This window comes from Siphateles boraxobius, unplaced genomic scaffold, assembly GCF_051911475.1.
Source record: "Siphateles boraxobius isolate OS27281-9 unplaced genomic scaffold, OSU_SipBor_1 54, whole genome shotgun sequence".
In the NCBI taxonomy this organism is placed as follows: domain Eukaryota; kingdom Metazoa; phylum Chordata; class Actinopteri; order Cypriniformes; family Leuciscidae; genus Siphateles; species Siphateles boraxobius.
This window is the reverse complement of record NW_027509180.1, coordinates 3,287,195-3,305,049: the sequence shown is the minus strand read 5'-3', so window position 1 is coordinate 3,305,049 and position 17,855 is coordinate 3,287,195. Positions and strand designations below refer to the sequence as shown.

At 39.8% G+C, this 17,855-nt stretch overlaps 2 protein-coding genes across 2 annotated transcripts in view; one reads left to right on the top strand and one right to left on the bottom strand.

Annotated features, from left to right (window-relative positions):
• The window catches only part of LOC143714406 (uncharacterized), a 297,700-nt gene that overhangs the window by 143,528 nt on the left and 136,317 nt on the right, over nucleotides 1-17,855 (top strand). The window lies entirely within an intron of this gene.
• Nucleotides 1-17,855, bottom strand: part of LOC143714401 (uncharacterized) — a 66,838-nt gene that overhangs the window by 32,104 nt on the left and 16,879 nt on the right. Inside the window, exons 5-8 of the mRNA XM_077205511.1 lie at nucleotides 11,777-12,124; nucleotides 7,524-7,871; nucleotides 425-784; nucleotides 128-214 (exon numbers count right to left, since the gene is read on the bottom strand). Of these exons, the coding sequence (XP_077061626.1) occupies nucleotides 128-214; nucleotides 425-784; nucleotides 7,524-7,871; nucleotides 11,777-12,124 (1,143 nt within the window). The remainder of the gene's footprint in view (nucleotides 1-127; nucleotides 215-424; nucleotides 785-7,523; nucleotides 7,872-11,776; nucleotides 12,125-17,855) is intronic.

Genomic DNA, 17,855 nt, shown 5'->3' with positions numbered 1-17,855 from the left:
AAATAATAATAATAATAGAGTACCGGCACCTCTTTTGGGCCACTTAAACCACTGACTGTACATCTACACAGATATATGAGTTATTCATTATAATGCATTGATAAACTATCAGTCCTGAAATACTGACCTTCAGAAAAACCCCAGAGGACAAAAGCAAGAAACATCAGAATATTTGGACAGAAGACGAGAAACATCTGAAGACGAAAGTCTGTGTCTGAGAGAAAAGACAAAATAAAGTTCAGTTAAACAGATTCAATAATCATTTAAACTATCATTATCAGTCATTCAGTTTTATTTAAAACACATATATCTGTTCTTTCTGACCATTACATTTATAAATGAATGAAACTGTTGCAAAAACAAACATAATATTATAAATAACTGAAGGATAGAAGAGTAGCTCTTTTCTTTTCTGTTGACTTACCTAGTAGTCTCAGCCACACATTTATATCGGTTGAAATGTTGCTGTGATTCTGAGGTAAGCCTCTGTGAACTGTACATGTGTATCGTCCTTCATCTTCAGCTCTCAGATCGTCCAGACGGAGGGAGAAGTTTCTGTGTTTAATCTCCTCAGTAAAGAAATGAGCTCTATCCTGATAATCCTGCGGCTGTGCCTCTGCTCGACTCTCACCATCTTCATACAGATGAACTAAAGTCTCTGAGTCTGTTCTTCTCCATTCCACCTTCAGATCCTCCATTCCAGTGGGATTTTCATCATAACATGGCAGAACCAATGAAGATCCCAGAGGAAAAGGTGTGTGACAACAAGGTTTCACATTGAATCCTGAAAATGAAACATTTATGTGAAATGTTAAGGCAAAAAAAGGGGGCCTATTTCATAAAAACAAAAATTGCATTAAAAAGGCCAAACATTTATTAAGGGTTAATAAACCGTCACAGGAGGTTATGATTTTACATCTGAATTTACAGCAGTGAGAGAACTGAGGTCTGATCCGATCATCATCCATTCACACACAATTACATAACGTCTCCTCAAGTCTCTTGAATCTGATGGGCTGTACAGTAGCTTTGCACAACAGTAAAGCACACACAGATGTTTTATTATCAACCCAAGAAAATCACCATCAAGCGCTAAGAAGAAGAAATAATCTTTGGATTCGGTTCATGTAAAGTTTGTTAGGTTAATCAAATCTTTGAAAGATAATCAGCATTTGTCTAAGGCACTTTATTAAACTAGATATCCAAAGTTCCCTTTCAGTCGATAACGTCGGACGTAGTCGACATCGACTGAATGGGGATCACGCCAGGGAGCGTATCATCTTCGGGTACTATTGAACGAGCCAATGGAATTGGCGTGCGTGATTCGCATAACACACTCCGCCCCCGCGGCGGGGGTATAAATACGGAAGTGGATGCACGCACTAGTCTCTGAGAGTGCTGTTGGTTACAACGAGCGAGTGTGTCGGTGTTCTTCTGTAAGACTCCCCCAGTGCTGGTGTTCTACAGCGCGAGTGCAGCGGTGATCGCAAGCTTTGAGCTCTCAACTGCTGTTTTAACAGCAACAAATTTCTAAGGGTTTGAATGTGTTAACGGCTGGTTAGAGGGCGGAAAAGTGAGTGCTTCACTGTTTCAGTTCATTGTTCAGTGTTGCCGCGGTCATTTCCCCTGTGTGCTCCGGCACTGGTGATGGGTCCTATTTCCTGATAGAGCAACACAGGTGCATTTGCGTCTTTTTCAAGATGCCATGTACAAAGGGTGTGTTTCAACGGGGGCCTAGGTGACCCTCGACTACACGGGCATTCGTGCCTCGAGTTGTTAGACATTGCGACCGTTGCGTAAGCTTCCCTCGCATGTCACGACTCACCCGTCACCTCCGCCTTGGAGTCGGAAGCTTCTGAGGGCGCTTCATTCCACTCTTTCCCGGCCTACTCAATCGTGCCGCCGACGAGCCTCATGACAGTTAAAGCCAGGGTGAGTGGAGACTCCATCCCCTGAGGTCCAGTTGGGTCATGACCACTCCGGGGCCGCTCAGTTGCCTCTCCAGTTTCGTCTCCCTGCCAGTATTTCTGTCCGAGCGGACAACCCTTGGACAGACACTGGCTCTCAGCTGCCCCGGGGGCCCGCAGAAATGCGTTTAACCCCAGTGAGCCTTCTAAAAGCTACTGCGACTCATGGTCGCCTGGCGCCTGCTCAAGTCAGTGAATTCATCACACTTCATGTTGAGCAGAAATGCTCCTGAAACTCAGTGAAGTTTATCGCACTCAGGTGTTGAGCAGCAATGCTCCTGTAGTTCAGTGAATTCATCGCACTTAAGTGTTGAGCACCAGTGCTCCTGAAGCTCAGTGAATCCTTTCACCCTCGGTGTTGAGCATAAATGCTCCTGTAGCTCAGTGAAGTTCTTCGCACTCAAGTGTTGAGCAGAAATGCTCCTGTAGCTCAGTGAGTTTATCACACTCAGGTGTTGAGCAGAAATGCTCCTGAAGCTCAGTGAACTTATCACACTCAAGTGCTGAGCAGAAATGCTCCTGAAGCTCATTGATCTTCACATGTTGTTTTGAGCAGTGCTCCTGTCTTTTGTGCGTGTCGCTTGCACCTACGATGCCAAGTCAGGAGGGAGCAGGTCTTCTTAGTTGCCCCTTAGTGGCCCAACCAGATCTGGTTCCCATTGACAGCCTTCCTGACTTCCCCTGAACACTTTTTCAGGGACGGGGCACGATGGCACCCGCGTTCTACCCCTGGAGATTCCGGGCGGTCTTACTACTGAATGCGGAGGTTCAGGTGGCTATCACAGGATCATGTGACAGTTACCATCACTTCTGCAAGCACCCCCTGGAAAAGGTAGTGTGCTTATGCATTAGAAGTGGAACCTAGTCGTTGAGTGCGTCTTCTCTCTGTGAGGAGATCCTGAAAGCTTTCGATCATTTCAGTTCTCCCTTTCCTGCAAGATGGGTTGGATTAGGCTGTTGATGCAAATGATTACGTCCTGGAATTGCTCAATTTTAAAGAATTATTCCTCAACTAGTTTTGTGGTGTAGGTCTACGTATTTTATAATGTTAACTTCAAATAATACTAATAGTAATTTAAAGATGTGTTAGCATTGGATCTGGACGGGAAGGATAACTCACACGCGACACAGGTTCGTGGATCTGAGTGTCGCGATTTCGGTTTCATATTGCATATCCTTAGCTAGTAGCCTACCTGATACAACTATAAAGTAGCAAGGTGACCAGTAAATCTACAGCAGACGACTACCCCTGGCTAATTAAAAAAATTATAATAATAACTTTAAGATGCTTCTTCAGGTTGGAGGTGGAGTCTTTGGACGCTGAAAGGAGGATGGTTGCTTGCAAGCAAAGGTTGCACTGCACAGTTATATTTGTTCTCCCTTCTCTTTCTTTAATGTGAAATGCTGTTTGAATTTCCAAGATAGAAACGCATTCTTGCCCTGGCTTTGTTGCTCCTGCTCCATCTCTACCTCTAGCTCCCGCTGCTCCTCTTCCGACTCCATTGTGGCTGATCACGCAAACCACACATTATTTCGTTTTCATATTGGGGCTTCTGGGAAATGCATGGAGTTGCCTTAATTTATTTAGAGAGTGAATAAACTCGTGAAACAGAGAAGTATCGTCATGTAATCCATCGCTTTCATCATCAATGTAACTGTATTCTAAATACCAACTATTTGAATTGTAACTGTAACGAAATACAGTTACTCATAATTTGTATTCTGAATACGTAACGCCGTTGTATTCCGTTACTCCCCAACACTGATCATGATGCAGAAGCATGGGAAGCACGTCCTGATCGTTAGGTTCCTGAGGAGCAGGTAATATAAATCCTTGCGTCCCTCTTTATCCTCTTGGGCCTTATCTCTGGTGCAACTGCACTGCAGAGACCGCCCCTGAGCCACTGCAGCCACTTAACAGTGAGTTAAAAATTCTGTTAAATCAGTTCTCCTGCACGCATGGCCTCAACTAGAGGGGAGGGACTTGCTCGCTTTCGGTTAGCGTATTGTGCCTGGAGTTCGGGCCGGCTAACTCTCACAATCTGAGACCCCGTCCTGGATTGTGCCCAAGGTTCCTACCTCTCCCGTAATAGGATCAGGTGGTAATGACTGTTTTGCTCCGCCTGGGCGTTGACAGAGTGCTTTGCTGACAGATTTAGAGTTGGGGGCTGGGCGACACCTAGTTGAACCGCTGCTTCCCGTGGGCTCCCTTCTCATGAAGCCAGTTCTCCGTGAGCCCTGTTCAAGTGTCAGCTTGCTGCGCCATTCCCAGTCCATTCTATGGACTGAATACGTGCGCCTTTCTACTCCAGTTGAGTTCCCTTGCGGAACGTCTGGTGTTAGGCCTACCACTTGTAAGCAGTGTAAAACCTGTGTTAGGCTGGGTCCATATGTTGCGGTCCCTACGGTGATCCCATATGTGTATTCTTCCACGATACGGCTCCTTACGGCGAGCCCGTGTCTGCCCTCGGCAGAGTCTCTCTGCCATCACTCTCCGGTGAGTCTCCCCCCGTCTTAGGCTGGAGCCACCCTAGTGACATTCCATATGTTGTACTGTCCGGTCATCCGCCCAGTTCATATGTGTATGAATCAGGAGGCTTTTGTCTAGGCACTGGAAGGTGGCAGCTTTAGTGGCGTTTTCAAAGGTTATCCCCATTCAGTCGACGTCGATTACGTCCGACGTTATCGACTGAAAGGGAACGTCCTGGTTGCGTATGCAACCCACCGTTCCCTGAAAGAGGGAACGGAGGACATAGTCCCCTTGCCACTACCGCTGGACCACCGCTGACTGCGGGTCACGCTCGGCTCCTCAGTGAAAAGCAACTAGTGTGTGCATCCACTTCCGTATTTATACCCACGCTGCGGGGGCGGAGTGTGTTATGCGAATCACGCACGCCAATTCCATTGGCTCGTTAAATAGTACTCGAAGATGATAGGCTCCCTGGCGTGATCCCCATTCAGTCGACGTCGACTACGTCCTCTACGTCGACTACGCATACGCAACCAGGACGTTTCATTTGCTTTGTTTTCTGAATTATATTAGTGAAATACTTATTTTCTGTTGTGATACTTTCTACTCGAGTCTCTAAACATTTTCTGATTTTCTGTGTTCTCTGTCGAATCATTCATGAAGAATGCTAAAGCAACATTTAAAGGCTATTCTCACATCAGTGTATAATTGAGGAATCATGAGTTCAGAGTTTCTGCTGAGAAGAGATGTGTTTCTCAGGTCAAAACCACCATAATTCATTACACTAATTGGGATTTTTTTTTATTATCTGCTAATAGCTTTTATATACCGTAACTTCCGGACTATAAGCCGCAACTTTTTTCCCACGCTTTGAACCTTGCGGCTTAAACAATGACGCGGCTAATATATGGATTTTTCCCGCTTTCAATTTATTTTTTATTTTTTTTAAACACATTCTGTGAGGTGCTCAGTTTTTTGGCAGCTTGAAGCTTTCATTAGACCAATGAAATTGCCGACCGGGTTAAGGTCAAACAACTTTTTTGTTTACTGTTTAGATTAAATCGAGCGCGCTCAAACTTCCCATCATTTTGATTACGGTAGTCATTTTGTCATCCTCATCATGGCAAAGACACAGAGAAATGCATATGATGCAGCTTTCAAGTTGAAGGCGATTGATCTGGCTGTTGGAAAAGGAAATTGAGCTGCTGCACGGGAGCTTGGTCTTAATGAGTCGATGATAAGACGTTGGAAACAGCAGCGTGAGGAATTGACTCAGTGCAAAAAGACAACTAAAGCTTTCAGAGGGAAGAAAAGCAGATGGTCCGAACTAGAAAATGAGCTTGAAGACTGGGGAACACACAGAGAGCAAATGGCCGAGGTGTTTCAACTGTGCAGATCCGACTGAAAGCCAAAACAATCGCCACCGCAATGAAGTGTGAGGATTTTAGAGGTGGACCATCGTGGTGTCTCCGATTTATGAGACGTAAAGGCCTGTCCATCAGGGTACGGACGAGTCTGTGTCAGCAGCTCCCTCCCGACTACGAGGAAAAAGTTTCAAACTTCCGCAAATTCTCTGATGCAAAGATAGCGGAGCATTCCATTGGCCCGCACGACATCATAAATATGGATGAGGTTCCTCTGACATTTGACCTGCCTCTCACTCGGACTGTCAACAGGAAAGGCGAATCATCCGTCACGCTGAAAACAACTGGGCATGAAAAAACGCACTTCACCTGTGTTCTGAGCTGCACGGCATCGGGAGAAAAGCTTCCACCGATGGTGATTTTTAAACGCACGATGATGCCAAAAGAACAATTCCCGAGAGGAATTGTTGTGAAAGTCAACAAGAAAGGATGGATGACGGAAAGCCTAATGCATGAATGGCATACGGAGTGTTACTGCAAGCGACCGGGAGGATTCTTTCACAGGAACAAGGCATTGCTCGTTTTGGACAGCAGGAGGGCCCACATAACAGATTCGGTGAAAGAAGCCATCAAGAGGTCAAACTCAATTCCAGCTGTGATTCCTGGGGGCACAACAAAGTATTTGCAGCCACTCGACATCAGTGTAAATCGTGCATTTAAGGTGGCACTCCGTGTTCAGTGGGAGGCTTGGATGACAAGTGGGGAGAAATCCTTCACTAAAACGGGCCGCATGCGAAGAGCAACTTATGGTCAAGTTTGCCAGTGGGTCCTGACAGCGTGGAGCATTGTCAAAAAATCCACTATCATCAACGGGTTTCGAAAGGCTGGACTGCTGCGTGTTGAAGAGGGCTCAGCGGGGGATTTGCCTCCAGATGAAAGTGACGAGAGCGACAATGAAAACGATCCAATATCTCATGAAGCAATTCTGAGGCTATTCAACTCCGACACCGAAGAAGATGACTTCAGTGGTTTCAGTGCACAGGAGGAGGAAGAAAGTGACCAATGACTTTCTTGGTAGGCTACTGTTTACTGCTAATTTTTTATTTTTTGTTACAAGCCGTGTTTCATTAAAGCCTATTTATTTTTTGTTACAAGCCGTGTTTCGTTAAAGCCTATTTATTTTTTGTGACAAGCCGTGTTTCGTTAAAGCCTATTTATTTTTGTTAAGCCGTGTTTCGTTAAAGCCTGTGTAAAGTTCATTTTTTTTCATATACCGGTAGGCACCTGCGGCTTATAGACATGTGTTGCTTATAGACATGTGCGGCTTATTTATGTTCAAAACAATAATTTTTTAAAAATTCAGTTGGTGCGGCTTATATTCAGGTGCGCTCAATAGTCCGGAAATGATGGCACATTTCATTTCTTGTCTGTAATTGAGTGGGAATTTACTTTACAAAGACATTCACATGTACAAACCCAGAACGAGCTGATAAAGCATATAAATACATGCTCAGATATAGTTTCTGCTCATTCAAAATTAATAGGTTTAAATATAATTAATAATATATGATCAGCCCAGACAATTATATTTATCACTAAATGTATCAAACTAATTTTATTAAAAAATCTGGAAATGCTATTACTATATTGCTAAATATATTCATAGTAGACATATATTGATCATGGCTACAACAGCACAGTTTCTTTCTTTTTTACACTTACCCAGTTCCAACTCTGTATTGGTTGAACACACACACACCTTGTCCCTGTAAACTTCACATCTGTAAACTCCTTCATCTCCAGCTCTCAGATTGTCCAGACGGAGGGAGAAGTTTCCATCTTTAATCTTCTCAGTAAAGAAATGAGCTCTTTTGTGAAAGTCCTTGTGCTGTTCCTCTGCTCGACTCTCTCCATCTTCATACAGATGAACTAAAGCCTCTGAGTCTCTTTCTGTTCTTCTAGTTCTTCTCCATTCCACCTTCAGACTTTTCTGTAACAAGCTTTTCTCAACCTGACAGGGCAAAACCACTGAAGATCCCAGAGGAAACACTTGATCAGACATAGATAACTCTATAAAGGAATAGAAACATGTGTTAATGTGGAAAAACTATTAATTAGAAAGAAAAGAAAAAAGAAGCAGACAAAAGATTATCTGCAGTTCAGTAACTGTAAGAACATTTCGTCAAGAAAAATAAGTTTCTTAAAAAAATGGCATTAAAAAGGCCCTTTATTAAGGGTTTATGAAGGGTTAGTCACAGAAGGTTTGTTATAGCAGTGAGAGAACTGAGGTCTGATCCTCACACACACAATCATCATCCATACACACTCTCTTATGAATTATATTTGTACAAAAACACACCACACTTGCATAAGAGATGATCGGTCATTCACAACTTGTTATTAATGAATTAATTTGGTTTAATATCCAAAATACAACAAAAAAATCTGTTTTCAGTTTTATAATTTTATACATGAATTAATTCAATAGCAAACAATCCGAGATATGTTTCAAATTGCTCTTAAAGGTGCTGAATGAAAACTTTTCCAGTTTCAAATCAGAAAAAACACTGCACAGCAAAATCCCCAGTGTTAAAATGAACACTCCTGGTGTACATATGGGTCCAAATACAGGGTGTTAAAAATGAACACTGAAGCAGTGTTGAAGTTAATGAGATAATTAAATGATGATTGGCCATTAGTGGTGACACCTAATGTTAATAAGAAGAATCATTGAAGGAAAGAGAAACAACAAGAACTACTGACTCTGAGCCATTACACATTATTGCACGTATTATTTGTACACCAGTTTGACTTTATTTCTGTCATACATCTACACACAGTCTTATTTAGATTTACAGAAGTTTAGATGGTGATGTTTTATGGAATGTTTCATTTCATGTCACCATTATGGTGATCAGTGTTTGCTTTAGTTGGCCTTTTGACCCTTTACTTTTTAATATTACTTTTTTTTCTGGCCACTCCAACTCTCTGTCCATAAAGCACATTTGTTGTGGCAAGAGAAGCTATGATCTGGGCTGCTTTTTCCAAAAGCATCGTAAGCCTAAGTTGATTGTACAGACCATTCGTTGTAATTGTTCTAAGATCAAGTTAGGTTTAAGATGCTTTTGGGAAATGAAGCCCAGGTCATGATGGTAATGTTTAGATCAAATCCAATCCTACAATCCTGTAGTGGCCTGATACATTGAACCAGCATTATAAACTGATTATACAAATGTTATATTCATTACAGTAGCTAATTCCAGCAGTGCTTTAATAATCTGAAGGTTTTAAAAATCACACGCAGACATGAAGAATCCACATATGAATCTCAACAATGGTGACAATCACACAAATGCTTTATGTTGCAGTGCATGATGGGAGCCACCAATCAAAACGCATCCATGGCCAGAGGTGTCAAATCCAGGGTCAGAAAGTAAAAGTCCTGCCATATTTTTATTTCACCCATGAACTCACACAGCAAAAACTCCTGTGTTACATTAACTCTCATGGGAGTTTATTTGACTCCAGACTCAAGCGTGTTAAAGTTAATGATACAATTAAGTGATTGATTGAGTGATGACTGAGTATTATTGAAGACACCTGATGATAACAAGCAGAATCACTGAAGGAGAAAGGCACATTTTTAAGTCTCCATTATGGTGGCCATTGTTTACTTTAGTTGAGTTCTTGACCCTTAAACTGATAATGTTAGTTTTTTTGTCTGACTGTTGTAACTGAGTTATAACTGTCAGATGAACAACAAGAAAAGCTGGTCAGGTGATGTTGGATGTGTTTAGATGAAATCACATGTTGATGTTGACCTGAATCACAGAACTCATTAAGAAAAAATTACCTTATTGATTACAACAGAATATGATTATACAGTATACTATTTTCTGCATTATCAATATAACCCAAAACATATCTTAAAAGTTGTTCTGATCCAAAAACTTTAAATGAACTTTGGACACACAGACATCAAGAATCAGCCTGTGATTCTCACCAATGGTGACAATTATAAAGCATGTTGCAGTGCATTCTGGGTGCAACCAATCAAAACTCATCCATGGCTCCCATCATGCATTGCGGTATGAATAAATTATGATCTGAATTTTCTTAGTAATTTCCTTCACCTAATTGAATATTCTGTTTGTCACCATGGTTGAGACTCATACACTGAAAATTGATGTCTGTGTGTGCCTAAAATAAAGAGTTGCTTTCTTTATCAGAACAACTTAAAAGAAATCATTTAGATTATACAGATAAACTTGGATTATTTTCTTTAGAAACTTTGTGATACTGTAATGACCAACATGCTTTTACGATAAGGCTCTAAACGAGTTCAGTTACACTGATCAAATGTTGATTATGTGTAAACATAATATCATCTGATCACCTTTTCTCTTTGCTCATCTGGCTGTTATAACTCAATTACAACAGTCAAACAAACGATTGATTAAATATTTAAAGGTCACCTGCCCAACTAAAACAAACACTGATCTCCCTAATGTTGACTAAAAATTTAGATTTTCTCCATCAGTGATTCTGCTTGTTATCATCAGGTGTCTTCAATAATGCTCAATCATCAGTCACTCAATTAATCATTTAATTACCTCATTACCTTTAACAAATTTGATTGTTAATCTAACACTCATATTTTAACACTTTAACAATATTGAGTCTGGAGCCAAATAATCTCCCATGAGAGTTCATTTAACACAGGAGTTTTTGCTGTGTGAGTTCATGGGTGGAATAAAAATATGGCAGGAATTTTACTTTCTGACCCTGGATTTGACACCTCTGTCCATGGCTCACATCATGCATTACAGCATGAATAAATTATGCAGCTGAATTGTCCTTTAACTTTCATTGTTTTTTCCTGTTTGCTCTAATTTTGCTATTGTTTTGTTAGGACTTTAGTAGCTTGTTTTGTGATGTTCAGAGTTGATCTGTTTGTCACTAGTTTGTTTATTGTCACCATTGTTGAGATTCATATGCTGATTCTTGATGTCTGTGTGTCCAAACATAATAACTTTTATGCTCAAAGTATTTTCAAAAATGTTCATATTGCTGTTGGACCTCAAACTGTAGAATCTCAGGGCTACAATCACCAATGCTAAAATTAGACATCAGGCATATAGTTGAATATTTAGACTCTGAACATGAATCAGGTCACTACATGATGATAATGTCATCACATATTTTGAGCAGTTTTTCTCTTGCAGTAACAAGTGTGCTTAATAATCACAATGTTTGAATAGACAGAGAAAATCTAACAATACAAAGTAAAAGGGTCAAGAGCTAAACTAAAGCAAACGCTGATCACCATAATGGTGACTTGAACCGACAAATTCCATAAACATTTCCGTCTATAAGTGCAATAATGTGTAATGACTCGAAGTCAGTTCTGTTGTTATTGTGTTTCTCTTTTTTGCTGTTTTTGCTGTTTCTCTTTCCTTCAGTGATTCTTCTTATTAACATTAGGTGTCACCACTAATGGCCAATCATCACTTAATTATCTCATTAACTTCAACACTGCTTCAGTGTTCATTTTTAACACCCTGTAGTTGGACCTATATGTACACCAGAAGTGTTCATTTAACACTGGGGATTTTGCTGTGTGTCATTACAATATACTGCAAAAAGTGAAAATGTGCAATTTTTTCAGAGGGAGGAAATGCATGTTTCTTAAGTATTTTGTTGAACATCAGTAAGTGTAATTATTGTGTAATTAGTAAGTGTAAGTGTAATTATTGCAGTGTATGTGCAATCATCCCATTTACTGTACACTGCTATAGATTCATATCATATCCCTGTAGACAGCAGCTGATAACATGACATCTGAATATGTAATCTTGATCATATAGTTAGGCTATAGCTCTGATTATACAAATAAAAATCCTGAATAAATAATACTCAGTACTGTATTGTTGATTAACTATTAAGAGTCGATCTGTTATTATCTGTTTACTTACCCAGAACCACACTTGTCTTGGCAGAAAACACACAATCCCTCTTGCTGTGAACTATACATGTGTACCGTCCTTCATCTTCAGCTCTCAGATCGTCCAGACGGAGGGAGAAGTTTCCATGTTTAATGTGTTCAGTAAGTAAATGACATCTATCTTTATAATCCTGCGGCTGTTTCTCTGCTCCATTTTCATACAGATGAAGTTTCTCCTTATTGATGAAGATGAAGTTTCTTCTTGTTCTTCTCCATTCCACCTTCAGATCCTCAGTTAGTAAGTTTGGAGGAACATGACAGGGAATATCCACTGAATCTCCCAGAGAGACAAAGTTAAAAGACTTTTGCACAATCAAACCTGAAAAGGAAAAGAAGTTTCATTTCAAATGTGAGGTAAATGTTGATGAATAATAACCTGTTTTAATCACACTATCACACAATTTAATCACACAAATACAGGTTCATATGAGGCCAATCAGATTATTGGAATATTTTCAGAAAGAGATGAGCATAAACATGTGTAAACACCAATGGTTTGTTCACACTGAAAGTAATGAAATCCCTGGATTGTCTCAGAGTCTTTCGGCTGCTGGTAGTTTTTCTTCCTCTGCTGTGGAATAAAACTGCATCACATGTCAGATCACTGTTGTGCACTATATATATCTATATATATAATATCTGAACTGCGTTACAACTGTCCGCACACATTTCAGTAACACTTGAGAATGATGGTCTGTTATTAATAGGTAACTAGGAAGTAATGCAGGACTAATGAGTAGTTCTACATTAACACTTCAACTAACACAGCAAAATCCCCAGTGTTAAATTAACACTGAGAGTGTGAATTATATAAACTCTGAGCAGAGTGTTAAATGAACACTGAAGCAGTGTTAAAGTTAATGAGATAATTAAGTGAATAATTGAGTGATGAATGAGCATTATTGAAGACACCTGATGTTAACAAGCAGAATCTCTGAAGGAGAAAACCGTAATTTTTAAGTCACCATTATGGAGATCAGTGTTTGGTTTAGTTGGGCTCTTGACCCTTAAATCATTAACTTTAGATTTTGTTTGGCTTCTGTATGTGAGTTATAAGAGCTAGATGAACAAATAGAAAAGGTGATCTGATGGTGTTGGTTGGTTGTTGGTTGTGACCCACGACCGAGGGTCAAACACCATCTCCTCAGTTTTTTTAATATTAATGGTGAGATAATTCTTGTCACACCACTGAACAAATTCTTTAACCTCCGTGAATTACAATGACAGGTCTGAGTTCTGGTGAAGCAGGCTGAGAATGGCAGTGTCGTCAGAAAATTTAAAAAACAGGTTTCCCGGGATTGGTGCAGTCGTTCGTGTAAAGGGTGAACAGGACCGGTGAGCTAACACAGCCCTGAGGTGCACCTGTACTTAGGGCTGGGCGATAAAATGATAATGATAATTATCGCGATATAATTTTTCTCGATAAAACGATATCACGAGTTCGATAAATGTTCGATAATGTTTATGAGCCAAAAGCGGAACGAAACTCATTTGAACCGCGCACCACACGGACCATTTATCCGCTCGGCTCAAAGTCCAAATGGCAGCGCAGCGCGAGCTCACTAGAGCAGACACGGTCTCGCTCACGAGATCCAGTGAGAAGCGCTTGAATTCAGCGAAGAACACCAATGTCTCAGTGATTTAAACCAGTTTAAAGGCAGATGAAAAAACGCTGACAAACAGGAGAAACACTGTGCGTAACAATACAGTCAGAAAGCTTTTCTGTCTACAAATTCCCATCATTTACCATGGATTTACTGTAAGCCTAGTAATATTAACTGCACCATGAAATGTGGGATATACATATTGAATTGTATTATATTATTAATGTAGACAATGTATTAAAGGACTAATGGAACATAATTACAGTATTTAATAATTTATTTAGGCTACTGTTTTTCATAAATACCATAGAAACCATAAAGTTACATTTTACCATGATAGGGAGGTGCTATATACTAACGTTATGCCTGGTTTTATTTGTGGTTATGATCTAAATGCATGATACTGGATGACCAATGGTTAATTTTAACAAAACTCAAACAGAGAATATATATATATATTTTTTTTAACAGATGTTACTGTTTTTGTTAATGAACATAAATTGAACATGGTAGTATTAGCTTGAGTCAGGATGCAGATTTACTGTCAACTCACTGTCAAATATGCAATATGTAATATTAATATTGCAGCCTGCACTGCAAACTGTGCTGAAGATACGTGCCATCAAAGTCACTTTACACTAAACAATATCCCCCATTAGCACATGCAGAAACTAAGAAATATATTTTTCTATTCAGATATTTATTTTATGGAAAAATGACAAATGTTTGAATGTTCTACCTCAGATTTGTGAAATGTTCCCCTGTTTGGCAAGTGTTTGTCATGAAATGTTCTGACAATAGAGTAGTTTAAAACCACAATTAACGCCCTGGTTTCTACAACTTTCACTTAGGAGCAAAAATCTGCCTTTAAACTTGAAAGAAAGCAATATTTGACATTTATGGTGATAATTATCGATATCGACTAATCTAAAAAAAATTATCGTGATAATTTCTTTTTGGCCATATCGCTCAGCCCTACCTGTACTGATGCATTTGGATTCCGAAAGTGAGTCATTAGTAGGGATGTAACGATTCACTCGCAACCGGTTGAAAATCGATAAAATTGTGTGACGAATCAAGTCGGTTGAAATGTTAAACGAATCGCGATACACGTTTTAAACAGCAGGGCGCTGGATAACCTACTGTGAAGTTGTGAACCTCGCTTTACAGGCACAATAGAGATCGCTAAGACATGTGACCAACTGGGCGGCAACGTCATCAGAACGCAAAGAATTATCGGTATGTTTGGCCCGTTTACATGGCCTGGCATAGCAGGCTAGTGTTCTGGCATGAAAAAAAAAAATAGCGTGAAAAACAGAATATAATCCTACAAAGTGCAGCGGGCTAAAGAAAACATTGTCGGACCATACCAGAAAACTGTCGTCCGTTCAAAAGTATGCTAATGTTTTAAGCACCACCCTCTTCGCTCTCTATCATCTATCTGCATGCAGTCAGAATTCATGTCAAGATTGCAATGTTGGAGTGCGTGTGTCTGTGTGTGTGTGTGTGTGTGTGTGTGTGTGTGTGCCCGCGAGAGAGAGAGGCGCGGGCGCGATCGAACTGTGTGTGTGTGTGTGTGTGAGAGAGAGAGAGAGAGAGAGAGAGAGAGAGACGCGATCGAACTGTGTGTGTGTGTGTGTGTGAGAGAGAGAGAGAGAGAGAGAGAGAGAGAGAGAGACACACACACGATCGAACTGTGTGTGTGTGTGTGTGTGTGTGTGTGAGAGAGAGAGAGAGAGAGAGAGAGAGAGAGGCGCGGGCGCGATCGAACAGTTGAAACATAAAAACATTCTCCGTCATTTTGTTCATAGAGGTTATCATTCAAACTGCAAAGTGTTTACTTATATTTGTGTAACTTACACTCGCAATAAAACACAACATTGTGCTTTTGTCACAGTCTAAACGCTTGTCAAGCTGTAACCTACAACTGTCACCCAACCAAACACACACAGTTTTAAAAGCAACATCCAACCCCATTTCAAAACAGTCTTTGTTACATCTTTTGGACATTAATCATATCGCATTGGTTTTCATTTCTTGTCTTCAGAGCAGTTACATATTCTACATTGATTAAAAAAGAAAATCAAATGTGTTTTTAATGGTAGTATTATTTTATACGAAAATAAATTATTTACCATTCAGATGAGAATAAAGTTAGGGTTAATTAAAATTAAGGAAAAAAAATATATTGATCCGTTCTTAAAGGATAATTCAGGTATTTAGCACTTTGAGTCTATTTTCTAGTTTGTTTTGGATGAACTAAGTTAGAGTGGTGGGTAGAATTTTGACGATGGGTCCTGTCTCGACTTTTTGAATCTTTTAGAATCGCCTCTGACCGCTTCAGAGTGGCTGTCTACGAGCATAAACAAACATGTCCTTAAAACAACCCTTAACGTTCGTTTTCAAAACTGTGCAAGAAGGACTATTGCAGTTTATAACACAGCAGGTAGACGGCATCTTGAACACTGCGTTCTTCCCTCCATGCAATCAAGTCTGGCGCCTTCTGTTTGTGCCGCGGATTCCCAAAATGCTTTGCGTTCACCACTGGTAATACGTCACAATGACGTCACATTAGCAATCTCTATAGCAGCGAGCACACACTGGCGCGAAGCTAGCGAGTGTTTTCACTTCATTCATGGAACTTGAGCTTGTGTGAGCACTCGTGTGAGCACTCAACTTCCACAGGAATTAACTGAAAACGCTCGGTTTGCTCCGCTCGCGCCGCGCCAGTGTGTGTCATAGACTGGTGTGCTCGCGCCGTCAAACGCATGGCGACGGCAAGCATAGATGTTGACGTTGACTCATTCAAATCGGAGGTGTGGTGGCATTTTGACTTTCCGTAGACTAATAATAATCACCGCCGTGAGAAGCACCAGTCACCTCCGTTTTCACGTAAAAGTCATTAATATGACAAGTGGGAGAGCCACGGAGATCACAAGATGCATCAGTGTTTCCGTGGCAACCAGGAATCTGATTTATCTCTTTCTCAATGTGTTCTGTTTATTTTAACTCTTACTAGTGTAATGATACAAATTAGAATCAAATTAGAATCTATAATTAGAAAATTAGAATCTTAACTAAAATAGAATCTTAAAACTAAAATTAGAATCTTAACTAAAATAGTCAATGTGGTAGGCCCTACTCATTTTACACAGTCTTTTACATAGCGAAGGTACCAGTGTCCAGCCTCTTGACCAGACAGACAGAAAGAATGAGTTGAAACCACCTTGAAGGGAATTTTTTTAAGCCCCGTTTTTAACAGGTTAATGTAGTTTTATTATTTGACAAATATATACATATTTTTTAAAAAGTGCAGCATTTTGTTTGAGAAATAATAAAAAGGACACTTTTTCATTTATAATTTGTCTTAAATCTCATTTGTTAAAAAAATCGTGAGAAAATCGTATCGTGAAACCAGTATCGTGAATCGTATCGCATCGTGAGATGAGTGAATCGTTACATTCCTAGTCATTAGTCCTAACATTTTGGGTTCTATCTGTTAAAAAATAATAAAACCACTTAATAATAAAAGGATTAACATTCATCTGAGTCATTTTCTGTAAGAGCAGATGAGGCTGTAATGTATTAAAAGCAGAACTAAAATCAATGAATAAAAGGCGTACATAGGCCTTGGGATCCTCCAGATGTTTAAGAGTTAGGTGCACTCTCAGAAAATAAAGTACATAATTGTACCTTTAGGGGTACAATGGCTTGTCACTGGGGCTGTACCCTCAAGGGTACAGATTTTGTACCCTTGGCTTAGGGCAAATATTTGTACCCTTGTGCGAAAACTTTTATTTCCTTTATTTCAAGGTTATTTCAAGGCTACTCAAATATAGTGATACGTGAAAATCTACCTTAAATAATTAAGGTATCATTAAAACCTTTAAACAACAACTTTTACAAAAAAAAAAAGGCTTAGCAGAGTCTGTCTCTTTATATTTTACACAGCAAAAACTCCAGTGTAAAATATGGCTCCAGACTCAAGAGTGTTAAAATTGTAAAATATGAGTGTTAAACTAACATTCAAGAGTGTTAAAGTTAATGAGCTCATTAAGTGATTCATTGAGTGATGATTGACCATTATTGAAGACACCTGAAGGAGAAAATCTATTTTTTTAAGACACCGTTATGGTGATCAGTGTTTGCTTTAGTTGGGCCTTAAACTGTTAACATTAGATTTTGTTTGGCTGTTATATCTGAGTTATAACTGCCAGATGAACAAAGAGAAAAGTTGATCAGGTGGTGTTGATTATGTTTTGACATAATCATAATTTGTCCTGAATCACTGAACTCATTAGAGTCTAATCTCTGACTTAAATGTATATTGTTGATTCCAGCATCACTGTGATTCTACAGCATAAGATCCAGATTTTTCAAAATAATCCAAAGGATTTCTAAAAAAGTTGTTCTGATAAAACAAAATCTTTCTTTTAGGCACACACA